Here is a 25,891-nt window from a genome sequence, read left to right as displayed (position 1 = left end):
AATAATAATAATAATAATAATAATAATAATAATAATAATAATAATAATAATAGAGTTTATTTATATCTTCCTGCCTCTCCCAATTGGATCGAGGCGGGATCACAGCAGAGTTTAAAAAATACAATTAAAACATTACAATATTATTATCACACAAGTTAAAACCACAGTTAAAAACATAAAATCCACAATCATGGGGTCAGATGCTCCCGTTCCATACAGAACAGTCTGTAATTCATAGAAGGCCAGGTGCGTATTCACGCCGAAAGAGCTCTGTCTTAACCGCCTTCCTGAAAGTTTCCAGGGATGTATCAAGGCAGATCTCCTCTGGGAGTCTGTTCCAAAGTCTGAGGGCAGCTATAGACTTTGGGAAGTGGAAACTTGTCTGGATGCTGATATCTCTAACAAGTTCTTCCCATTTGTTCTGAGCATGTGGGGCGGATTGTATGGGAGATGTGATCCCGTAAGTAACCCAGACCCAAGCCATGTAGGGCTTTAAAGGTAATGACCAACACCTTGTATTGCGCCCGGAAGCTGATTGGGAGCCAGTGTAGATCTTTCAAGATAAGTGTTATATGGTCAAGTCTTGAAGAGTTAGTGACCAACCTGGTTGCCGCATTTTGTACTAGTTGAAGCTTCCGAACTTGGCACAAGGGTAGCCTCCATGTAGAGCGCATTGCGGAAGTCAAGACGAGGGATTACCAGAGCGTGCACTACAGCTTCAAGGTCATTCCGGTTGAGGTAGGGTCGCAGTTGGCATATCAACCGAAGTTGATACCAAGCACTTCTGGCCGTCGCATCCACTTGAGATGACAAACGTAGAGACGGATCCAGAAGTACTCCCAAACTGCGAACTTCATCCTTCAGGGGAAGCGTGACCCCATCAAGGATGGAGGTCATCGATTAAGGCGACTATGGCCGTCTCCACTCCATATCCCGCCCTGAAGCCAGTTTGAAACGGGTCCAGATAATCAGTTTCATCCAAGACAGCCTGGAGTTGGAAGGCGACTGCTCTCTCGATCGCTTTGCCCAAGAATGGTAAAAGGGAGACCGGTCTGTAGTTGTTTCTCTCTAGGGGATCTAGGGAGGGCTTTTTAAAGAGCGGTTTAACCTCTGCCAATTTTAGCTGTGATGGAAATTTGCCCTCCCTAAAGGATGCATTGATTATTGAGTGTAATAATGTAGTCATAGCATCCCCTCCCTGGGCGGTCAGCCACGATGGGCAAGGACTGAGGGCGCACGTCGTCCTCTTTACGCTTCCAAGGAGCTTGTCCACTTCGTCAGTACTCACAAACTCAAGGTGATCCAGTCTAACATGGTCCGCGGAGTCTCTGGACGCCTCTCTTACTGTTTCTGTGATAATGGCCATCCAGCCTCCGTTTGAAGACCTCCAAGGAAGGAGACTCCACTAACCTCCGAGGAAGGAGTGTCTTCCACTGTCGAACAGCCCTTACTGTCAGGAAGTCCCTCCTAATGTTGAGGTGGAATCTTTCCCTGTAGCTTGCATCCATTGTTCTGAGTCCTATTCTTTGGAGCAGCAGAAAACAAGCTTGCTCCCTCCTCAATATGACACCCTTTGAAATACCTACCCAGGGCTGTCCTATCACCTCTGAACCTTCTCTTCCCCAGACTATCACCATCATCATCATCATCATCATCCTTGAATCTTAGAGCTGGGGCATGTACTCCAACCCCCTCCAGCTGAGCAGGAAATATGAGAGGCCCATCCAACTACATGAGAGACCTCTGGAAAGCCCACCACCCTCTGAGGCCAGACTATTAAAATACACTCATATAATACAGTTGACCCTCCACATTTGTGGCTTTGACTTTTGTGGCATGTATTATTCTCAGATTTGATTAGTATGTTCTGTCTAGGAATCTCTAGGTCCTCCAGTGTAACTTTATGGTCAACTTCCACAAAAGTTGTGCTGGAGAACCTAGAGGTTCCTAGAGAGAATATTTCTCTACGCATATGTAGGTCCTGTCCTCCAGCATGATTCTGCAGTCAACTCCCAGCAGATGTTGACCATGGAGATGCCCTGGAGGACCTCGATATTCCTAGAGAGGTGTTCCCTCAGGTTAAAAAATGTGTTTTATTATTTGTGGTTTTCCCACTTTCATGGGGGTCCTGTGCCCCTAACCCCAGTGAATGTGGAGGCTCCGCTGTACCTTCTTTAAAATGTACGCATTAAAAGATACGATTTAAAATGGACTGGTTAGGCCTGCCGGAAGAGAGACATTTTTAATGCTGTTTTAGATGTGCTTTCAGCTGTTGCCATCCTCTCTGCAGCCATGCATCTGCTACTGATGCCACCATGTGCCGGAGCACCTGGTTTGTTCCACAGTGCTTTGGACTCCCCAGTTTTCTGGCACTGACCCTGCTTCTCCTTCCCCCACAGGTCAGCCCCACGGAGCGGCAGCTGCTCCCCGTCTCCGGACTCCTACTCGCTCTACTGCTACCCCTGCACTTGGGGCGACTGCAAAGCTGGGGAGATCTCCGGCCGCCAGCTGGTCTCCAGCCCCCCGGCGCGGCCTCAATCCCCTCCTGCAGCATCCCCACACGTGACGCCGACAACGACAGCGACTCAAGGGTCTTCGTGGTCAGATCCGTGGTCCTACAGTGACCTGGGCCCAAGTGTGGCAACGGGGAGGTCCACCCCACTTTTGGGTGGCAGCGAAGCTGTCAAGAGTTACCACAGCTGCCCTCGTCTCAAGGGGCCCCCTGCCCAGAAGCGCTTCGCCCCCTTCGGGGCCCTGAACCCCTTCTCCAACCCAGCCTACTCATCCAGTCCTGCGTCTTCGGGTTCCTCAGACTGGCTGGAGTCCTTGGAGTGGCCCCAGAGGCCACCAGGCGCCTCTTCCTCCCCGGAGCCCTTTGAGCCCTTTGAGGGGACCCAAGCGACCGAGGGGGACCTGCATTTCCAGCCCTCCCCTCCGCCTCGTGCCGCCCAAGCCTTTGAGCCACCTGAGGCTGTGGCTGTCCGGACGTCAGGGGCCACACTGTCTCCAGCGGCCATCGTCCACGGAGCCGAGGGGGCTGTGGCCCGGCTGTACTTGGCCCAGGGGGTGATCGAGGTGCCCCCGGCCGCCCGGCACAACGGGGATGGCTCCTCTTGGCAGCCCCCTGGGGACCTTTCGTCCCTGTCTCTGGAGGAGGTCTCCCGGTGCCTGCGCTTCATCGGTCTCTCCGAAGATGTGGTCAGCTTCTTCGCCCGGGAGCGCATCGACGGCAGCATCTTCGTCCAGCTGACTGACGAGATCCTCTTGGAGGACTTCCGCCTCACCAAGCTCCAGGTCAAGAAGATCATGCAGTTCATCAAGGGCTGGCGGCCCAAGATATAGGGCTACGGACCACTCAACAGGGAGGCCAAGAGGAAAGAGAAAGAGAGACACCAGTCCCAGAACTTGCTCCTTGGCATAAGGATGCTGCTTGGAGGGCAGAACAAGGGAGAGAGATGTCATGGGAGGACCAGGAGGAGGCCTTGGTCAGTGGGTCTCTCCTTGGGATGGGGGCTGGAGTCCCATCTATCCTAAGAGGAGTTTGCAAAGAAGTTGCAATGGGGCTGCTCTCCTCTTTGGCATTAGGCCAGGGGAGCAAGTGGGGAAGTTGGCACAGGGTCTCCCCCATTGCACAAGGAGTGGGCATTTGGTGGGGAGCTGGCCTCTTTTGCCCAGGCTGTGGGGCAGGGCAGGGTGGGTTTCTTGGGGGGCTCTGTGTGTATATATGTGGGTGTTTGTAAGGAGGAGGCAACAGGACCATTTGGGGCAAGGGGTGAGGGTTTGGCAGATGAGACCCCCCAGACCCACCTTTCCGGTCGAGTCCCAGAGGAAAACCTGGAGGCTGAACAAAAAATGTCACTACCGAAGGAAAGGCAAAATGAGACATTGCTCTCCAAAAACAATTCTGGCACCCCAAAGGTTGCCCCTCGTCCCCCAACTTTCTAACCTTGCAGAGAGGCAGATGCTGGAAACCAATCCCACCTGGAACTCAAACACAGGTTATGCCCCTTTCCCTTGGTTGCTTTACCTGCCCTGGTTTTCTCGGATGCCTAACTGCGTCTCTAAAGGCCCAGCTGAAGTTTAATGCAATTTAATTCTGTAAGGGTAGAAACTTGGGGACTGAAGGACAATTTAGTGGGGAGGGGGCAGAGTTATTGACAGCCAGGGTGGCCTCATGGCTTTGTGTTGGACTAGGGCACTGGGAGACCAGGGTTCAAATCCTTGCAGAGCCATGGAACCCCCCCCCCCCCCGGGTCGCCTTGGGCAAGTCACACACTCTCAGCCTCAGTAATGAGGGCAAACTCCACTCTCAACAAATCTTGGTCAGAAAACCCCATGACAGGTCTGCCTTAGGGTTGCCATAAGTTGGAAACGACTTGAAGGTGCACAAGGATAACAAAACTAATTTTGATTTGGGATGGATTTCCTCAGTTTGCTGTCATATTTCTGATTGACAAACCAGATCCCCATCTCTGCTGGCTAAAGAGGGTGGGATCTGGGAATGTCTGTTGATTGAACGGCACAGTTTGCCGATTGCCTCTGCTGGAATTCCTCCAGCCAGGATGGGGATTCTGGGGATTGTAGTTAAAGAAGAAGTAGTAATGCCCCTCCAAGATCTGGGAGGTTAGGGTTGGAGGGATAAATATTGCACAGTCTGGGCAAAATGGGGGGCTGCTTCTCTCACCCCCAAAATCCTGCCCCATAACCTTAAATGTGTGCTGGGGTGTGTATGATGTACACTTACTGCTTTGGTAGAAGTGTGCAAGGCTGGTGCTCCCTCGCACATGCCCTCTGCAGAAGGCAATGTGCTAAAAAGATTGAAGACATTAGCCCTTTTAAGGCAGTCCTGAGATGCTTGCTTTTGTAGGCAGAGACCCTTTTCTGGGCGGTACCTAAATTGCAAGGGGGGGGGGGTCCCAAGAGGGCACCCACAAATGTAGTCAATGGAAAATTCCTTTAGCACAATAGGAAGCAGCAAGAAGGCTTTGGAAACCGGGATCTTGACCTTCGTATAACAGTCCCAAACCCAGAGGACTCCAGAGACGGTGTTCCAAGTTAATATAGTTTATTTAAAATGAGCACACACACACACACGCACACTCTTTCAAGCACATGCACACATGCAAGAATTAATGATGCAAAGGCAGGAGATAATAGTGAGTTACAGGGTGGTTAAGAAGCAATACTGTACCTATCTGAAGTACAGCACCAATTGCAGGGTTCCTGGGATGAAGATGGCTCAGTAGCCGCCTGCAAACTGTGGGGTGGACAGCTGCTGAGCGTCCAGCTCACCTCAGAGGTCCTGTCCAGCTCCAAACTAGACCCATTTGCTATTGGCTGGGCATATGTATTTATAGCAATAATCGTGTCCCAAGGGGAAGTGTTTCACAAGTTGAAAGGCTTAAGCAAATTTTCCAGGGGCGAGGAATGGGGTGTGATATGCAAGAACATCCAGGCAATCGGTGTGAATGTCCATAAACAAAAAGATTTTCACTCCCAGAAGGAAACTCCTCTTGCTTGCTGTGTGCAAACAATTCCCAATTCCAGCTCACCATCACCACCTGCCTTAGCAAAAGGATGACGCGATTCGGATCTTGAGCGATCCCATCAAGGCTAAGTGCCTTGGGCTTCCCCCATGCTGACCCATCCAGATAGGATGGTTTTCTGCACTGGGGAGCCCTCTAGTAGCTACCACCAGCATCCTCCCTGATATCACAAGTCACAGAGGGGGACTGAGGGTTGATCCTGGGTTACATGGGTGTTGGGTTGGATTCACCTTCCCTTATTCCCCCAAGCCATACACATGAGCTTGATAGATGGAGTCTGCAGTGGGCCTCTCTAATTCTATAGCATTTCCAGACTTGCCTTTCCAAGCCCCTCTGACCTCCCAATGAGGGCTAGAGCCTCAAATGAGCGAAAGGCAAAGTCACAACTACTGCACGGAGCCTATCTCTGTGCAGTGTGGTGGTAGCAGTGTGCATCCTGCTGTTCTCCAATGTACCATGCCACGTTTGGTAGGGAAGGAGGGAGTTGTAGTCAGAATCAGGTGAAAGGAGGCTGCATTCCCCATCATCCTTGTTTGCCCACCAAGAGATCTTGTGGTCCTGGCCTGCAACTCATGTTCTCTCCCCTTGGCTAGCCAGAGGCCAGGCTGGATTTGGGGGTCCGGCAGTTATTCTCCTTAGCACAACATTGCTTACACAATGGGTTGTAAGCTTTTAGTGACCATCTTGTAACTCTCTCAGCATTTTACTAACTTGTCTGCTGGGCCAGTGACAGTGACCAACTGATAGTGACCATCATCTCCCCATTATCCCCTTGTCAAGCTGCCTCTGGATTCCTAGGAGGACCACAAGTTTACTTTCTTAATGCCTTTCTTTTTAGCACAGGATGGCAGGTGTGTGTCTGACTCAGGCATAGAGGACTGCAAAATGTTTGCCTTCATTTCCACTTTTAATCACTGCCATAGTCAAATAAACCAGTTTATTAAAAAGAAAAAACATCTGTGCCTTGACTGTTGGTGATGGAGATCTGAAGCTGGATCAAGCCAAAGGGCAGCCTGGGTCAGCATCCTGTGGCTGGCCAGTTGCCCCACTGGGCTGGCACCCGCCAGCTGGACACTGATCCTACCCGCACCTGTGCAGGAATTCCATTTCTGTTCCTAAGCGTTTCCATATTCCAACAGTTCCTGCCTTCAAGAAGGACAGTTGACACTTTACATTTGCAGATTTGATTATTTGTGGACTTGATTAATACGTTCTCTCTAGGAATCTCTAGGTCCTCCAGTGCAACTCTGCCAGAAGTTGACCATAGAGTTGTGCTGAAGAACCTACAAGTTCCTAGAGAAAACACATCTCTAGGCATTTGTAGGTCCTCCAACATGATTCTATGGTCAACGTCTGGCAGAGGTTGCACTGGAGGAGCTGAAGATTGCTAGAGGGGTGTTCTCTCGGGCAAAAAGAACAGCGTTTTTTTGTTTGCCGTTTTTCCTCATTCATGTCTCCAACGAATGTAGAGGGACCACTGTACAGTAATTCTTAATGTTGAATTTCTTGTCACTTGACTCCATTGGTTTGTGTTCTGGGCTCTGGAGCAGGAGAAAAACAAGCTTGCTCCATCTTCTGCAGGGCATCCCTTCAGGTGTTTAAGCGGGCTTTCATGAGAAGCGCTGCACCCTCCCTCCACCTCTTGCCCCACGCATCCGATACTCAGAGGGGCAGCTGGCCTCGGGTACCAGAGCCATTCTGAACAGTAGCCCTCAACAGCCTGATTATCCACCACAGTTTTTCCCAGTTCCCTTTTAAAGCTCTCTCAGTGGGCAACCACCATTTCATTTTGGCGAGTTCAAGTCTGGCTCTGTGCTAAGTGAAGATCTTTTTTGTTCTCCTGAATTACCCATCATTTAGCTTTTTTTCAGTGACTCCATTTGCCTTCTAGTGTTATGGGTGGACCTTATACTTTGCACTTATGTATATTGAATCATAGCTGCCATTGTAATAACCATTCCCAGAGTTGGAACACATTCTTTTAACACTTATTATAGTGGGTTTGTTTGTTTTTGGCTTTCTCCCTGCCCAAAATAATTAAGTCCTTTCCCCAAAACTGGCCACTTCATTCTCAGTGCCAGGGACTCTTCCACAATCACATCACTTTGGTGCCATATTAACTTCCATAGCTGCATCCTACGCAAGCCAGAGATTTGTACACGTTCAGTCTCCTTTATCCGAAATGCTTGGGACCAGAAGTGTTTTGAATTTCGGAATACCTGTACTTGCACATACATTTATGATATCTTGGAGATGGGACCAAGTCTAAACACAAAATTGACCGATATTTTGTATACCCCTAGGCTGAAGGTATTTTCATACAATATTTTAAAATAGCTGTGTATGAAACAAGTTTCTGTACACTGAACCACCGAAAAGCAAAGGGGTCACTGTCTCAGCTGCCCATGGAGTATTTCGGATGAGACTCAACTTGTAGTTCTGTGAGATATTTGCAGTTCTTGTCCGGAGAACCCGAGTGCCTTCCCCAACTATAATTCCCAGGATTCAGACTACAGAATTGGCAGTTATTGTGGAGCCATAGTTGTATAACTTTGGAGTGTGTGAATGGGTCCCAGGCTAGCTTTGAATGACTTCAAATGTAGGGGTCCGAACATGGATTTGGTGGAGATACACCCACATCTTGCTCCCCTTTAGACCAAGAAGTGGAAAGGACACACTTCCAGAGCAGGAACTCCAGCACTCTGGTAGAAAAGGCAAAAGATCATGTAAAACTACACATCCATAGGATAGAGCTACAGCACCTAAAACTAGCTTCAAAGTGCATTATTTCTACAGTGTGGATGCACCCTGGGCCAATGAACAGATGGGAGTAATTCTCACGCAGCAAGGCCTCTTCAGATGGAGACAATGGGTACACAGGGCGGCAGATGAGATGCAGAGGGCCTGGAAAGAGGCAGGCGTGGGGGTTATGGGACAAGCAGTGGAGCCTTAGAGGTAGAAACAAGGCACATGGACAGCGCTCTTCTGCTCCATCCAGTTCCCCATCCTGGTTGAGGCCCCCTCCCTGCATCCTCCATGTTTGTGGGGGACCTCTCTGACATCTTTCAAAGGAAGCTCCCTCCCTGCCCCAAAATAAAATCCCCATTAAATTCTGTTTCTGTCAAAACTTGAGCAGCAACCCAGATCCTGAATAAAGGAGAGAGGACCCACAGAACAAGACACCAGGGTTTATTGTCAGGAATTCTCTTTGCATGTTAGTGATGGCCATCTGGACCTGTGCTGAGGCCCAGAAATGGGGTTCTCTCAAAGGCACCGCTGCAGCACTAAGTCCGAAAGGGGCCAGGCTGGGACTAAAGAGACCCCTTCAGCCCCCAATTCCTTCCCCAGAGAGTGGGAAGCCAACATTCAACCAGACAAGGGGAGAGGGGTGCCTGAGCGGCTAAGGCACTTAGAAAGGCAATGGCCTATGCCCCCACACTGGCAAGAGAATCTCTGGCAAGGCTCCCCCAGCTTTCTTTGGGGCTGGGTAGGCGTGCGTCAGTGGACGGCAGGGCTCAGGCAGGTTCACTTGTGGAACTTCTTGCTAGAGTCCTTGGCATGGTCGAGCAGCAACTGGCAGGGCGTGAAGGGGCTCCCGTAGACCTCCTCGTACTTCCTCATCCGGTCCACTAGCCGCTGGGCGCTGTAGTAGTCTGCGTACCGGAAGGGACCTGTCCCAGCCCCCAAGGGAAGAGAATAGGTGAGACCTTCCTCCAACTGGCCTTGAGGCACCTGCCCTGAACACACAGCTCCTGCCTGTCTGCATTTGCACACAGCCTGGGAGGAGAGGGAACAGGGGACGCCCCATTTGGCAGAACTGCCTGCCTTGGCTAATGCTTTCTCCTTTCCAGAACATGGCAGGGCCAGGGCCTTGGAAAGAACCACCCTTCATGCCCCTCTAATTCCCTCCAGGACACATGTGGGCTCATGAGGCCACTGCCTTTGAGAGCAGAGAGGCTGCAAGCAGACAAGGCAGCTCTGGAGAAATCCCTTTCTAGCAAGGGGGAAATTAATTATCTAAGGGTCTGCTGTTTTGGAAAAAAGACTGCCATTGTCTGCTTGGGGAGGGCAACAGGACATTTAACTCTGGAGTGAAAAACCTGAAGGCAGCCACTTACCTCCCAGGCATGGTGGGAAACCCAGCCCGAAGACAGCCCCGATGTCCCCCTCCACGGGGTTGCTGAGGATCCCCTCCTGCAGGGTCAGGACGGCCTCGTTCACAAACCGAGAGATGAGGCGCATCTGGATGTCCTCCTCTGTCGAGCTGCAAGGAGAGATAGCAGCCTTCAGTGGGGCAAAGATAGGCTTTAGCAATGGTTGCGTCTGGAGCAATGGTCCACCAGGCCGGCCCCAATGGGTGCTCTCTGCCCATCAGGAAGGAGGTGTTCTGGTCCATTGGCAGACCACTGGCAGGAAGGCATGACCTCAGCAGCAGCAGCAGCATCCTCTGCTTGCCACAGACCATGGGCAGCAGGCAATAAGGGCAAAGCTTCTGTCTTTCTTCCCAAGTGTTTAAGAGACTTGGCTGCTGCAGCAGCTGCTACTGGATATAGCAACAGGAGTGGGCAGAGGATACCCTGGGGCCACAGAGTGAGCAGCAGATCTCTGGGGGACCTGCAGTGTTCTAGCAGCCTCCCCACTGCCTCATGTCACCTCAAAGGCTCATAGAATCATAGAATAATAATAATTAATAATTTGTTTTATTTATATACCGCTATTCCAAAGATTATAGCGGTGAACAGCAAGTAAGCTAATTAGCAAGTAAGCTAATTAGCCCCCAACAGTCTGGGTACTCATTTTAGCTCCCTCCTCGGAAGTATGCAAGCCTGAGTCGAGCTTGGGCCCTTTTGCTGGTCTTGAACTCGCAACCTTGTGGTTTAGAGTGAATGGTTGCAGGACAGGCATTGAACCACTGCGCCACCAGTCCAACCCCATTCTACCATGCAGGAACTCTCAAGCAAAGCATCCATGACTGATAGCCTCCCAGCCTCTGATTGAAGACTACCAAGGAAGGAGATGCTACTACTCTCCATTGAGGGAGTGTGTTCCACGGTCAAACAGGTCTCTTGCTATCAGAAAGTTCCCCCTAATGTTGAGGTGGGATCTATTTTCCTGTCATTTGAAACCATTGCTGTGTGCCCTAGTCTCTGGAACAGCAGAAAACAAGGTTGCTCCTTCCTCAATATGACATTCCTTCAAATACTTAAACAGGGCTATCATATTACCTCTTAACCTTCTCTTCTCCAGGCTAAACATATCCAGCTCCCTCAATTGTTCCTCATAGTGTTCACAGAGCCTTCACCACTTTGGACACGCTCCAGTTTCTCAACATCCTTTTTAAATTGTGATGCCCAGAACTGGACACAGTGTTATTTCAGGTGAGGCCTGACCAAAGCAGAATAGAGTGACACTATTACATTCTTTGATCTAGACACTATACTTCTATTGATGCAGCCTAAAATCACATTGGCTCTCATCCTCTCTCCTCTTGAGGGAGGCCAATGAAATGGTGGGACCCTGGCAGATGTTCAGAAATGGATTTACACATAAGGACTATGTACTCCAAACCTACTCCCAGCCCCTGTCCATTAAGACTGCGCTGCATGCAGACTCCTCTTGATCAGAGATGCTGGAAGGAGCCCTCAGTCCAGAGACGACTCTGTGAGGCAGCGGCATATGTTCAAGCAGCCAAGAAAGGCCAGCCTCAGGGGTCTCATGTGGGCAGCCATTATGTCCCTAGGAAACCCGCCTCCCCCTTTCCACAAGACTTACACCTCCGGCTTGGCCTCCACTTTGAACTTCTCCAAGATTTCATCCATGCCATTGTTGACGCTCCGCTCCTTCACCCCTTTCTGATAAATGTAGAAGCCCTTCCCAGATTTGCGGCCTGCCAAAGAAAAGGCCAAGATATAACAAGAACAGGATTGGGAAGGGCAGCAATGAAAGAATTAGACAAGATCCTAAAGAGTAACAACAAAACACTTAGGTTAGAATTGTCCAAGCCACTGTATTCCCTATCACCATGTATGGATATGAGAGCTGAATGAAGTGGATAAGGAGAAAAATGAACTCCTTTGAGTTGTGTTACTGGAGAAGATGGCTGAGGATATTATAGACTGCCAAGAACACAAACAAATGGGTCCTAGAACAGATCAAGCCTGAAATCTCCCTGGAAGACGCCAAGATGATTGAATTGAGGCTGTTGTACTTTGGCCACATCATGGGAAGAATGATTCACTAGAAAAGTCAATCATACTAGGAAAAGTGGAAGATAGTAAAAAGAGAGGAAGACCGCATGCCAGATGGATGGACTCAACCAGGGAGGTCATGGGCACGGATCTACAAGAGCCAAGCAGAGCAGTGGAGGACAGGGGGGGCTTGGAGGTCTCTCATTTACAGGGTCGCCATGAGCCAGGGCTGACTTGAGGGCAGCTAACAACAAAGAAAAGGTAAGCAATGGCACCCAAGAGCCAGTGGAGAGTACATCTGTGTGCTGAACACTCCCCTCTTTTACTGGAAGCAGAGGCCACAACCATGGATGACCAGTGCCAGGGAACCTGGGTGTGAGAGGAAATTGGGGAGGGCATTGCCCCCTTACAAAGGACAAAGGTTCCAAAACATGGCTTGGAAATTCATGGGCAGCAACTTCAAGAGGGACAGGAGTTCTCCTTTACCCAATTGTTCTCTGGAAGGCATGGCCATGTGTCACAATGGTCATGGGCATTTAACCCTTAAAAAGAAGGACAGCCTTGGATAGACTAACTAAATTATATAAAAATAACTAAGATGTGTGACAGTTCTTCTATACATCATTATACAACTATACAGAATTACTAACTCCACTATAACATAAAACAGAGGAAGAACTGGAAAAAAGAAAGAAACTTGTTAGGTTGCTTGGGTAGAAATGTGCTTAGTAGAAACTGGTTAATGGGGGCTTCCAATGCATCTTCTTTCAGCCTGGCCAATCTGCCCAGCCCTGTGTCCAGTCAGACCCATGCAGCCACCAAGATCATCCTTATCAGCCTTGTATGTACAGCACTGTGCAAATCTACAGCGCTATATAAACAAACTATAACAACAACAACAACAACAATCACAATCATCCTCCTGGCCGTGGAGCTGGACAGGCAGAGAAGGAATGGGTTGCACCTTATCTGGAGAGGCTACACCTGGCCGTTACTTCCATTAGGAGGCCATGGCTCCTGGAGAACGGGAAAAAAGACCTTCTCCTTCCACCGGGCAGTTTTAATTCTCATTTTAGTAGCTACCTCTCCTTATCTCAGCCATCCCAGGAGGCCAACAGATGCAACAATTTTCAACCTAAGCACAAATGCTGGCAAAGCCAGCTGCTGCCAATGAAAATGCCGAAGGCAGCTCAGAGGCTGCCATGGTGCATGCATCCCTGCTGCGATCCCACTGTGCAAATATCCCAGTGGCATGGCTAGGACTAACTGTGGGAATGGGGCAGAAAAAGATCCCTGGACTCACAAATCCCCTTGTGGCTGGCTAAATCTTCCCAGCCTGAACTTAGCACAGATCTCCTTCAACACACAGAAATTTGTCCTGATTCCATGAGTATTTTTTCAAAATGTAAATATATTTAAATTTTGTAAAAAACAATGGTCTGAAAACTGAATATAATAAATAGAATGAGAGAAAATATGTACATAATTTATATACTTATATCAATATGATTACATTTATGTATGTACTCTGCTTTATTTGTCTCTCTTCTCTACTTACCCTCTACCTCCTGCTGTCTAATAAGGAGAAGCGAGTTTTTATATTGTAATGAATTAGTAATACATGGGTAATGAAACAAGGTAACTTCACATCAGAAAGTTAGAAAGTAATAAAGCTATAGGTTGATTAATTATGGTAAGAGGTATAGACTTAGTACGATAAGAGTATTTTCAGAAAAACACGGATTAAGGAATGGAATCTAGAATATAAAGCTAAGAGTATTTGATAGTATATTCTCAATGAACAAAGGCAATAAAATAAGAATAAAAAGGGAGGAGGGAGGGAGGGAGGTATTATTTAAGGGGAAATACAGGAAAGAGCAAAATATCAGTACAGAATATATAGGTTATACCAAGATAATAAACAGAACATGTATTGGAAGATATTAGAATAGAAGTTGTAAATAGGATCAATCTGTAACTATCGTGTATGTTCAAGAGATGCTGACAGAAGTTATAAATAACTGGGAAGTACAATCGCAAATGTAGAACTGAATGTGAATTTATAAATAAAGGTCACCTGAACGCAAAACAATATAAATATTTTTGCACTCACGTTTTTCAAGGCATTCTGTCATACACTAAAATGATCCTGTGCACATTTTTCAAATGTACATTATTCTTCCCAGGTGCATTTTTCCAACACGTGTTTGTTGGAGAATGACACGCAAGTGCAGAAATTGGGTTTCCAATCACAAAAGGCATTGGGGTTCAACAAGTATGAACTGGGTCAGCGAACACATGGAGCTGCAAAACCCAATGAACTCCTCGCTCATCTCCATGTCATTCATGCTGGGGACATTTTGGAAACCCAAGGAAACTAAAGAGCTAAATTCCTCCATGCTGCTGACATGGGACACTTCAGTGAGGAGGGAGCTCCTGAAATCTAGGCGTTGCCCAGAACCTTGGCTTGGCCACTTACCCAGAAAGCCCTTGTTCACCATGGCTTTCATCATCTCCACGTTCCCTCCTTTGAAGCGTTCCCCAAAGGCTTTGCCCAGATCCTCGGCTACATGCGTGGCAACATCGACACCCACTTCATCAATCAGGGTCGCAGCCCCAACGGGGAAGCCGAAGCCAGTGGAGATGGAGTCCACTTTCTTGGGATCGCTGCCTTCCTGTGTGGAGAAAAGGTGCAGAGCTGATTACGGACAGAAGGAGGCTTTGGGAGAACTGCACCCTACATTCGTGTTTCCTTAGGTATTTTCATCTTTCAACGTTTAAGTCCTTGTGTGGAACATACAACAAGGGGGAAAACAGTGAGCACAACCAGAGTCACAGGATGTGAAGGAGCCACAAGAGCTGTCTAATCCAACCTGCTACCATGCAGAATCCACAGCAGAAGCATATCCCCAAGAAGTTCCCATCCAACCTCTGCTTAACATCCATGAACCCATGACCTTCTGGGGCCGTTAATACTTCCATCAGAACAACAAGAGCTTGAACTGGCTCTGGGTGTCAAAGGGAGGCAGTGAAAACTCTCTAGGAAGGCAGACAGAGACACAAGGACAGGGACAGATGCATTTGCCACAGGTTCCTAAATCAGTTGCAGGGACGGGGGCGGGGGGGAAAGCCACCTCCCGACTGCAAATTGCTGTGTCCCTCAAGCACAGTTCACAGACACTGGTGTTTTCCACAGAGAGGAGATATGCACTGATTTAAGGGAGGTTTTTTTTTTATCAAACCCATAGCCAATCCATAACTTTAAAGCTAAAGATCAAAGCAGTGGAGACCTAAGAAACTTGACACATTAATTGCAGCATCAGGCTCTGTTGAACCTAGCCTTGAATTACAGACGTGTTGAGATGTGGGTCAACCTCTTTGGCCAAGTACCAACCACTACTCACTACCTCCCCACACAAACCCACAATGGCATCACTGGCTAAGCACCTCAGAACCCCCTGCCCTCTGCAACCAGCACCAACCTGCAGAACTCGGATTATTTCAGCCAGCATGGGGGCAAGACATCTGGTCGTGTAGAAACCGGGGCCATCCTGCAGAGGAGGAATGAGAAGGAATGTGAAGACAGGTCTGATGAGGGGTAAGGAGGCCTCTGCCAACCATCCACTCATTCCCCTCACTCCTGACTATTCCTAGACACACAGAATGCCTGCTCATAAAACTCAAAAATCTCCCCTTTGGCAGATGGGACTTGACCGGTGCCAGCCTGGGAATCCAAGGTAGTCCCAATGTCTCTCTCTGAGACTGGGCTTTGGACACTGCACAGCAAGGACAGCCTCTGTGAAGCACTGATGGGACTAAACCGGTGTGCCTGTGTGTGAGAGAGAGTGTGTGCCAGGGGCAGGTGGAGAACAGGTGGCCCTGCTGGCGACCCAATCCTGGCCATAGCCTCCCTTGAAGGTGGAAGCTGGCCCTCCTGCATACCAAGGACCTTGCATCCCTTTCTCAGCCTGGCCATGCAGCCATTCAGGCCAAAGTCTGCTCTTTTTGCTCAAGATGGCAGCAGTTCCACACAGACACTACTTCTCAAAGTAGTAGAAGAAACAGCAACCATCACAATACTCATTGTTGTTTTTAAAAATCTTTTGTGAGCTGCCTTTGGTTCAATTTGGGAGAAAGGTGGCATACAAAATAAATAAATGAACAAACAACTGACGGTGCATCACCTTAACCACGATGATGACCTTCCCTTGCTTGAGGCCCATGGCAACAGCGGAGGCAGCTGTGTCCTGGGACGTCTTGTCAGTGGTGATGATCTCCAGCAACTGCATCTTGTCCACAGGAGAGAAGTAGTGCATCCCAACCACCTGGAAGGCAAAGGGAGGGGAGGAGAGCAGGATCAGGCCCTCTTGCAGGGCAGGTGGCTCTCTCTGTGCCATGTGGACTGTGACCTCTCTGTGTGCATGTTTGCCTTCAGCTTTCCCCCCCACAGATGTCTCCCAAATTTCTCAGGACTACAAAGGCCATTCAGCACAAACAGCTGTATTGGCTGGAAGGATGATGGAAGACATAGTCCAGCCCACCAGAAGGTAGGGGAAAGCTGGTATTGTGAGCCTCCCCAGGCTTTGTTCACTACCACACACTGATACCCATCTTTGAGTAAGGGTCTCTTTCAGTTCTAGGATTCTATGAACTGTCTCCATCCCCTCAGGGTCCATCCCACACACTTCTTTCCTAGAGTGGCTACCAGGAGGCAGCAGACTGGCCCTTCGGACTCACCTTCTCTGGCCTTTTGCTGGCTGCTGCTATCTGGTGGATGGGGAGAGCAGAGGTGTTACTGGCAAAGACACAATGAGGAGGGACCAGCTGGGGAGAGAAAGCAGATCTTAGATGATGGAAGGCATCACTGTGGCTGCTGCCCTGAGCTTACAAGGTTACTAGCAAGCAACAGTGCCTCATTCAGATGGAGGCCGCAAGTCAGAGCCAAATGGTCAGCACATAATAACAACAATGAATTTTAGTCTTGCCTCCTTATCAGGCACCCAACCATTAGTTTCAGTTTCACCAAGAATATTCCTCTTTAGACTAGAAATGCTTTTCTGCCCACTAAGTGCCTTAATGCAGCTATCATGGCCTTTTACTGGGGCAGACGCCCTGATATGTAGGAAGCAGGCACTGCCAAGAGGGGTGCAGTGAGGTTTACATAACCACTGCAAAACTTAGTGGTTCTCCATGTCTGACATTTACAAGTCTGGCAGTGTGTGTGTGTGCAGGAGCAAGAATTGCCAAGGAGTGCGCAGTGCAGTTTGCATAACCACAGCAAGGCTCCCCTTATCCTGTGTAACCTTCACAGCCTAGAGGCCCCAGTTGCAGCCACCACTGGCTGACTGACAAGATGGAGATCTACACTGGCCAAGCCCAGGGTGAAGATCTATGTGCCCAATGGTGAAAATCTATGTGCATCACTGGTGAAGATCCATGTGCACAATGAGCACACCAAAACCAGCCTCACTACAAGTATCTCAGAGAGGAGCTAGCTTTTGCTGGGCAGTGTTCCCAGAAGCAATCCTTCCCCTTGAAAAGGGAGCAGAAAACTGAGAGGCATCCCAGAGGCACTTCCCTCCTCCCACGGTCCCAATCCCCTACTCACCTCCTCCACTTCCTTCAGCACTTTGTGTTTGATGCTGATGTCCTCAAAGACAGCTTCAATCACCATGTCGGCCTTTCCAAAGTCCTTGTAGTCCAGCTGCCCTGTCAGGTTGCTGAGGAACATGTCCCTTTCGAACGAGGTCAGGCTCTTCTTCTTCACTTTGTCGTTCAGGCTGGGAATGAGCAAATGTGTGTGAGAGAGTGGGACTGAGATCAGGATGTGAGGATGGCCTAGCATGGAGGAATCTCCCAACGCCTGCAAACGTCTTCACAAGGAAGGAGACCAGCTTGACCCCATACACACTTTCTCCCCATCAGGCAAAATCCCTTCTGTTTCTACAGGCTGGTTAACTGCTGATCTTTTATGCTGTTTTTTCCCCTCTTTCTTAGTTGTGCAAGATAATTTGTTGTTCCAGGGTTTTTAACAATGTAATTGTTCTAAGGCAATTTTTGAAGCCATCTTGTAAATACTTGTATGGAAGGTTGCAGTACAATACAAACAGATCAAGCAAAAGGCATGTGCTTTGAGGGCTTGGGCTTTGCTTTCATGGACCACTGCCTTTTCAGAGGCAAATGCTGATCCTAAGGAGCAGTTTATAGATGGCCCCAAAAAACTGAGTGAGGATGGGAGAGAAGAGGGAACCAAGCCAAACCAAAAAATGCACACAAGGGAGGTACGTCCACTGATACCATTAGCCCTGAATGAGGGGAAACATGAAGTCCACAACATTTGAGAGGACTCTCCTCTTTCACCTTCATGGCCTCTCCGAGGAATTTTTGGCAAAGGACAGACTGAGGTCCTCTTTGATCTTCAATGTGTTCCAAGCCAGCTGGATGGAAAAGTTGCTCATCCCTCCATGGTGCCAGCAGCTTCTCTTTTGTAGAGAGCAAGAAAGGTCCAAATTTGGAAGGAGGAGGCAAGTACAAGCCAAGTTCTTGCAAAAGCAAAGCGAGAACTGCGTAGGATGTTACATGCAACTTGCCTGGCACCATTATTTTCTATTCTAAGACTTTCTTTACACACACACACACACACACACACACACACACACACTACTGCCACACTTGTAAATCTTAGACAGGGAGCATGGACCATGAGCCCTTGGTCACTGAGAAGAGGAACTGTGCACATGCTTAACTTGGCAGCACCACCTCAGATCCTCAAGGTGAAGCTCAGACTAGGTTTAAACAACTCCAAAATGTATTTTTTTACATTTTAAAGCACCTGAATTTATCATCTCTCAATCATCAGAGCCCCCAAGGTGACGCACAATAGATAAAGACATTTAAGCCATTAGATGCATGACAAGAACAATTGAAAACCATCTGCAACACCTCTTTCAAGACAGTTCTAATGTCTCAAATAATTAAAAACAGTTTAAAATACCCAGAGCAGCCCCCCCTAAGAGTAAGGTCCAAATGCCCATGGGGCTGGACTGTGAAAGTGAGCCTACCCCTTGTAGACTTGCTGCTGTCCTCTGCTCAAGCCTTCCAAGGCCGTGTCCTTCAAGATGGTGGTCAGACCCTTGTCCACGGAGACCTGGGCAATGCCCGCACCCATCAGGCCTGCCCCCAGGATGGCAAGGTTCCTGCAGAGAGAGGGAAAGGAGAAAGGTGGATGAGTGGATGGACGGACACACAGACCAACACAACAGAGAAAGAAACAGACATGTCACTTCTGTTTTTGTAGAGAGATACAAGAGGGGACAAAAAGAAGAACCTGGTACAGATTGAGCCGCCCTTATTTGAAATTCTTGGGAACAGAAGTGTTTGGGATTTTGGATTTATTTATTTGAAGTTTGGAATATTTGTACATAAATAACAAGACATCTTGGAGATAGGACCCAAATCTAACCGTGCAATTCATGTATGTTTCACATACACTTTACACACACAGCCTGAAGGTAATTTTATACATAATATTTTCATTAATTTTGTGCATGAAACAGTTTATGTAATAATAATAATAATAATAATAATAATAATAATAATAATAATAACTTATACCCCACTCTTCAATCAAAAGGCTCTCAGAGCAGCTTACAAATGGTTAATTAGACCTTTCCCTGCCCTCAGGCTTACAATCTAAAGAGACAAGAGACAAAAGGAGAAGGGGATGGCAGTGGGGAAGGAAGGGGGGGAAGTCCAGCAGATCTGCTCTCCCTTGGAGGCCTGGACCAGGGCAGAGGGACTGGAGGGAGGAGGGCCCGTCTTCTTACTCTGGCTAGGACCCATTAGGGAAAGCATTGGGCCTACCTTTCTCTCCCTCAGAGGCCAAGATGGAGTCAGAGGCCTTCTGGGAGGGCTCAGTTCTTTAGGGAAGGCCTGATAGCATTGGGCCTACCTCCTCTTCCCCTCAAAGGCCACTGGATGAGGGAAAACAAACTCCAGCTGAATCCAGAGAAAACAGAGGTACCCCAGATCCAGACAGAGGAATTTGTCATCCGGTCCTGGATGGGGTCACACTTCCCCTAAAAGACAGAGTTCGCAGTTTGGGAGTACTCCTGGACTCCTCCTTACAGTTATCATCCCAAGTGGATGCGATGGCCAGGAGTGCTTGGTACCAGCTCCGGCTGATGCGCCAACTGCGTCCCTGTCTGGACCGAAAGGACCTAGAAACAGTAGCACATGCACTGGTAACCTCTCGCTTGGATTTCTGCAATGCGCTCTACATGGGGCTACCTTTGTACCAGGTTCGGAAGCTTCAGCTAGTTCAGAACGCTGCAGCCAGATTGGTCACGGGTACTTCAAGATCGGACCATATAACACCTATATTAAACTCTCTTCACTGGCTGCCCATTAGCTTCCGGGCGCAATACGAAGTGTTGGTCGTTACCTATAAAGCCCTCCATGGCTTGGGCCTGAGTTACTTGAGGGAACGCCTCTCCCCACACAATCCGCCCCGCAGCCTCCGAACAGCAGGGAAGCTCTTACTGGAGTAGCCCAGGCTGAGACTGGCAGCAGCTCCCCAGAGAGCATTCTCAGCCACAGCTCCTATGCGTTGGACTAAAGCCCCGGAAGAGACTCGACTCAGTTCTACCTTGTTTGCCTTTAAGAAGGCGTTGAAAACTCATCCCTTCTGGCTAGCATACCCTCCTGACCCTTTATAGAGAAAGATATCCTCCTATACTCTAATTTGAAGTGTACTTCAAGATGTTTAATTATGACAGATAGAGTTTATGACTGTTTTATATGCTGTTTTTAAAATCTTTTCTTGGAATTTGTATCTGTAATTGCTATTATATTGTGGTATGATGTGATACATTTATATTTTGATTGAATCTGTAAACCACTTTGATCTTGCTGGAAAAGCGGTATATAAATAAAGTTGTTGTTGTTGTTATTATTATTATTATTATACACTGAACCATCAGAAAGCAAAGGCGTCACTATCTCAGCCAGCCATGTGGACGATTTTGGAGTACTGTATTTTGTAATTTGGAATTCTGGGTAAGAGACACTCAACCTGTAGCACCTTTAGATTAACCCATTTATTCATTTTAGCATGACCTTTTGTGGATTAAATTCACTTCTGCAGATACACTGATGGAATAAAACATTCAGCCTCAGGAATAAATGCCGTTGGAGTAGGGAGGGAGGATACGGAAGCCAAAATGTCGCATGGAAGCCTGTTTAAAAAGGAAGTCTTTAAAGAATGGGCTAGACATTTTGTACTGTTTTAACTGCATTGGTTTTAAGCATTTTCATATTTTTAACTGCATTTTATTCTTTTAATAAATCACGTATTTTAATACTGTATCAGTTTACTTCTGTTTTAATGTCCACTTTTGAAAGTTTTCAATTTAATTTTTTTTTAATTGTAAGACTTTGACTTCCAAATTGGAAAAAAAAAAAGCAGGGATATAATAATGATGATGATGATGATGCCCCTTAGTTACCTCCCAATAAGACTACTATGTGGGGCTGCCCTTGAAAAGTGTTTGTAAACATACACTGGTTTTAAAGAACTGGCACTGGCTGCCAATAAGCTTCTAGTCTCAATTTAAAGTGCTGCTGATGGCATTCAAGGCTGCAAATGGCTTGGGACCTTGACGTTTGAAGGAGCCCCTCTTCGCATACAGATCCACCTGAGGACTGGGGTCTGTTGGGGGCATGTGTGTGGCTCCTGTGCTTGCCATCATTCAGGGCTACACACCATGGGAAGCCAGGAAAGTAGAGCCTTCTTTGTGGGGGCACCCTGGTTTGGGATGTCCTCCCCTTCAAAGCCTCACTGGCCCCAATGCTGCTGACATTCCAGTATTTTATTATTATTATTATTAACCTTTATGAAGCGCTGTAAATTTACACAGCGCTGTACATGCAATCCTTTTAGTTAGACGGTTCCCTGCCCTCAGGCTTACAATCTAAAAAGACAAGACACAGAAAGAGAAGGGAGTGGTGACGGGAAAGGGAAAGAGGTCCAGCAGTTCCTCTCAACCTCCGAGGCCTGGACCAAGGCAGATGGACTGAAGGGAGGGCTTGGCTTCAAAATGGAAGGTTAATCATTATCCAGGGAAAATACATACTCACAAGTAGGATAATACATATACAGTACATAGCAATACAGGAAATGGATCGATAAACAGCCAACAACAGAACATCAAATAGTAAGCGACAATTATGCGATGCCTGGGAAGGCTTCTCTGAACAGGATGGTTTTCAACTCCGTTTTGAAGCTAGTTAAAGAAGTGATGGCTCTTGCTTGTGGAGGAAGAAGGTTCCGGGAGTGAGGGGCAGCAAGTGAAAAGGGGCGAATCCGGGATGGGGCAGAGGAAATCCTGGGCTGGGACAGGAACCCTTGACTACCAGAACGGAGGGCCCTGGTGGGAAGGTGAGGAGAAAGAAGGTCTGATAGGTAAGGAGGGGCAGCCCATGGAGGGCTTTAAACGTCGACAGCAGGAGCTTATACTGAATGCGGAAAGGGAGAGGGAGCTTCTTACTTGGCTTCTTACTAAAATCTTTGGAGACGACTTCATTGTACACAAATCTACACAGGTGGTCCATTTTAAATTGTTTCAACTTATTCTAACCTGATTTCTTTGAACATGATAAATGGTTTAGAATGGTTTAACCTGTTTAAATTACTTTCTACTGTTGCTTTTACCCATTAATTTTATTATCTGCTGTCCTGAGATCTTCAGCGATAGGATGTGAAGCACAAAGAACGAAGGTGGCTACTCTGCTTGGTGTCTGGACTGGCTTGCCAGTGAGCCTCTGTGGGCAATCGGAAGCCACAGGATGAGCCAGTCTGCAGCTGGACTTACTTGACTGGTTGCTTTGGCTGCCCGAACTTGTTCTTCTTGCATTGCACCTGCCCGTGGTAGAGCCCTATCAGGGCTTTGCATTCAGGGGTCCTCCCAAGTTCCCCAAATTTCTGCAAGGAGAGAGAGGAAGAGGAGGAGTGTCTGGTCACAGGTTTGGCCCAAGGCAGCAGGGTGCAGTGCTCATGGTGTGACTCTGAGGAGTGAAAAGCCCAGCGTTGGAAAGCTGAAGACCAGGGCACATAATAAAACTCATGGCGGAGGGAGGAATTTTACTACCTACGACATGCATTTCATAGAATCAGAATTGTGAAGGGACCTCAAGGGCCACTACGTTTCCATTATTTTTTTTACTACTTCTAGCCAATTTTTTACTCCTGGGGGACTTGGTGGGTTGGACAGTATTGCAGTGACATTCTCCATCCTCCCCAAAGTTAGGATTTTCCAGCCAAGATGAGTGGGGGGATGGACAGGCGATTTTCATCCCACAAAACAGGAGACATGGAGGAGTGGCAGGAGTGAGGGGCTCTTCTGGAGTTCAGGGTTTGTACCAGTTGAAGGCAGAGCCCTTTGTGCCCTGTGGCTAAAAGGACGCAGCCAACCAGAGTCTGCTCGATTCTCTAATGCTCTGCTGTCTTTGGCTGATGGGCTTCCAAGTGGTGGGACTCTGGGAAAGGTGCCCAACGACATCAGCGTACAAGCCAATAAGTCCAACCCAGGTGTCATTGAGGAGGACGGGCTGTTTGCTCACTGGCAGCCACAATGGCCTCCCTCAGCCACTCCTCACTCTTGTGTCCACCATCAAGCCCTGCCCCAGACTGTGTTCTGCCAACACCACTGCCCAACCCTTCCCACCTTCGCCTTCCCTTCGCTTGGGGATACCAGACTGTCCATGCTGCAGTTCTCCCACTGGCCTGGCCTTCCCCCTCTGACAGTTCAAGCCTTCCAGTAAGCAACTGTGGCCTCCTCCCTTCCAGGAGGCAGTGCTGGGCTTAACAGGAAGCCTGGAGGCTGACCAGCAAACCTCTTTGCTCCAGAGCAGGTGCTCAGGCACATCAGGGACAACAAAAACAGTGCTGAAGTTTGAAATGTCTGCTTTGTGATGGGAAGCTTTCAGCGTTATGAGACAGGCCTCCCTGGGAAAGGGCAGAGAGCAGCAAAGAGCACTTCTCAGGCTCCAGTAGGAAAACTAGGCTACGCAGGTCAGCAATTCAGGGAGCACTGCAGTTTCAGCCCCTGTGCTTTAAATGAACTTAGGCTCCTCTTCTGGGCCATTCCTGTGGAATCAGATTCCCATCTTAAGAACCCCGCCCCCCCAGCTTTGTCTCCTCCCAAGAGGCAAAGAGCCAAAGATCCTTTACCTGGGATTCAATGAGGTACCCGGCTTCATTGCCCTGCTCCAGGCCAGTCTTCACAACCTGAAGCAAAGTGACACAAAGTCAGTTATTCTTTCCCAAAACACTTCTGCACCATTCCTCAGTGCAAACTTGCCAGTGTATTTTGCAGTAACTGATAAAAACACAAATGTAAAAAGCTGTGCCAAAAAACAAATGCCAATGTCTGAGTTAATTCCATGAGGCTAATCAAGCCCAAATACAACAGGATAATAGTGTCTTTGGCAGGTACTTATCACACCACACTTTGTGTCTCTCCTGTTGCTGCTTTGCATTTCAATCCTTGGTGGAGCACACCTTTTCATTGATAATTTGAAATCATATGATAAGTACCTGCTCAAAACACTATTATCCAACTGTAATTGTACTTCACTAGACTCATGTGATAAACCACTGAGGGATAGCAGCGTTACAACAATTCTGTATTACTCGTCCTCACAGTTATGTTTTAAATGCTTTTGAACTGTTTTAAATTAATGGTGGTTTTAATAGGATATTTTATTTAATGGGTTTTAAACCTTCTTTTAAATACAGCCAGCATGGTATGGTGGTTTTTGAGTGTTGACCTAGGACTCTGCAGGACCGGTTTGAGACTCAGCCCCAGGAACTCCCTGGGTGACCTTGAGAAAATCATGGTCTCTCAAGCCTCAGAAAAAGAAAGCGGTGGCAAACCTCCAAAGAAACCTCATGACAGGGTCACCTTAGGGTAGTTCTAAGGTGTAAATAACCTGAGCCCCTGGGAACAGGGACCTTACCTCAATGATGTTCAAAGGTGCCGGGTAGAGCCCTTTGGTCTGCTTCTGGACCCGTCCCTCCACGGTTTTGTAGACCTGTTGCCGCACAAAGGGAATGGCCATGGCGTAGTCCGTCACCCCTGCAAGGCAACACAACGAGGCCCTTCAGGGCAGGACAGCCCAAGGTCACAAGAGGACAAGGAGGGGAGAGAGTCAAGGCTCCTCAGCCAGGAACTGAAGGGAGGCAAGCAGATCTGCCAGAGAGGGCCCACTCACTCTGAACCAGCCCCTTGTCCTTCTTCCGAGAAACTGTCTTGTTGGCCAGTCCTCTGGCAAAAGTAATGGCCACCTCCTCCAGGTACTCCAGTGTCCGTTCTTCAGGGCTCTTGATACCTGGACCTGCAGGTGAAAAGTTATTTAAGTACCCATGTATCAGAATTTGGAAGTAATGTGTTAGATTTTGATACGATAGGAGCCCTGGTGGCGCAGTGGTTCAATGCCTGTCCTGCAGCCACACACTCACAAGCCATAAGGTTGCAAGTTCAAGACCAGCAAAAGGGCTCAAGCTTGACTCAGGCTTGCATCCTCCCAAGGAGGTTGCTAAAATGAATACCCAGATTGTTGGGGCCAATTAGCTTACACTTTGTAAACTGCTTAGGGAGTGCTTAGGTGGCATGAAGCGGTATATAAAGGCTATTGCTATGTTAAAACTAATTCATTAATATTTATAACAATAGTGGCAAAACACTCTAGAGATTATGATGATAGCAATTTCTCACCACCCATAAATATCTCAATAACAATGATGACGATGACAATAATCATCAATAATGATTATTGATTCATATTATGACAACAATAATATAATATTAGCAACAGCAGCTTCATTTATATAATATCCCACCTTTCTCTGGGAAGAATTTGTTGCAACCTATAAAAACTAGACTGTCTGCAACCACCCAGAGGACCTTTTTGGCAACCGCTCCCAGATTATGGAATGGCCTGCCGGAGGAGATCCGTCATATTACCATCTTAAGCAGCTTTTAAAAAGCTGTGAAGACAGATCTCTTCCAGCAGGCCTTCCCTGAATAACCAGCCACTAAAAATCTGAACACCAGAACCTACTATTCCCCAGAACTATAAGCTGCCCCAGTTATAAAT

At 47.9% G+C, this 25,891-nt stretch overlaps 2 protein-coding genes across 3 annotated transcripts in view; one reads left to right on the top strand and one right to left on the bottom strand.

Annotated features, from left to right (window-relative positions):
* Window positions 1-6,476, top strand: part of GAREM2 (GRB2 associated regulator of MAPK1 subtype 2) — a 32,094-nt gene extending 25,618 nt beyond the window's left edge. Inside the window, exon 6 of the mRNA XM_042446250.1 lies at window positions 2,400-6,476. Within this exon, the coding sequence (XP_042302184.1) occupies window positions 2,400-3,342 (943 nt within the window). The 3' untranslated portion in view covers window positions 3,343-6,476. The remainder of the gene's footprint in view (window positions 1-2,399) is intronic.
* A 2,243-nt stretch (window positions 6,477-8,719) lies between these two features.
* Window positions 8,720-25,891, bottom strand: part of HADHA (hydroxyacyl-CoA dehydrogenase trifunctional multienzyme complex subunit alpha) — a 37,579-nt gene continuing 20,407 nt past the window's right edge. For both annotated transcript variants that reach the window (XM_042451563.1, XM_042451658.1), the window contains 13 exons: window positions 25,007-25,129; window positions 24,752-24,870; window positions 23,964-24,020; window positions 22,606-22,715; window positions 18,796-18,930; window positions 17,343-17,514; window positions 16,472-16,558; window positions 15,919-16,059; window positions 15,217-15,285; window positions 14,214-14,409; window positions 11,319-11,433; window positions 9,665-9,810; window positions 8,720-9,217 (listed from right to left, as the gene is read on the bottom strand). In XM_042451563.1, coding sequence (XP_042307497.1) covers window positions 9,072-9,217; window positions 9,665-9,810; window positions 11,319-11,433; window positions 14,214-14,409; window positions 15,217-15,285; window positions 15,919-16,059; window positions 16,472-16,558; window positions 17,343-17,514; window positions 18,796-18,930; window positions 22,606-22,715; window positions 23,964-24,020; window positions 24,752-24,870; window positions 25,007-25,129 — 1,616 coding nt within the window. In that variant the 3' untranslated portion in view covers window positions 8,720-9,071. The remainder of the gene's footprint in view (window positions 9,218-9,664; window positions 9,811-11,318; window positions 11,434-14,213; window positions 14,410-15,216; window positions 15,286-15,918; window positions 16,060-16,471; window positions 16,559-17,342; window positions 17,515-18,795; window positions 18,931-22,605; window positions 22,716-23,963; window positions 24,021-24,751; window positions 24,871-25,006; window positions 25,130-25,891) is intronic.

Source organism: Sceloporus undulatus, chromosome 1 (genome assembly GCF_019175285.1).
Source record: "Sceloporus undulatus isolate JIND9_A2432 ecotype Alabama chromosome 1, SceUnd_v1.1, whole genome shotgun sequence".
NCBI classification, from domain to species: Eukaryota; Metazoa; Chordata; class Lepidosauria; order Squamata; family Phrynosomatidae; genus Sceloporus; species Sceloporus undulatus.
This window is presented reverse-complemented; position numbering and strand designations above follow the sequence as displayed.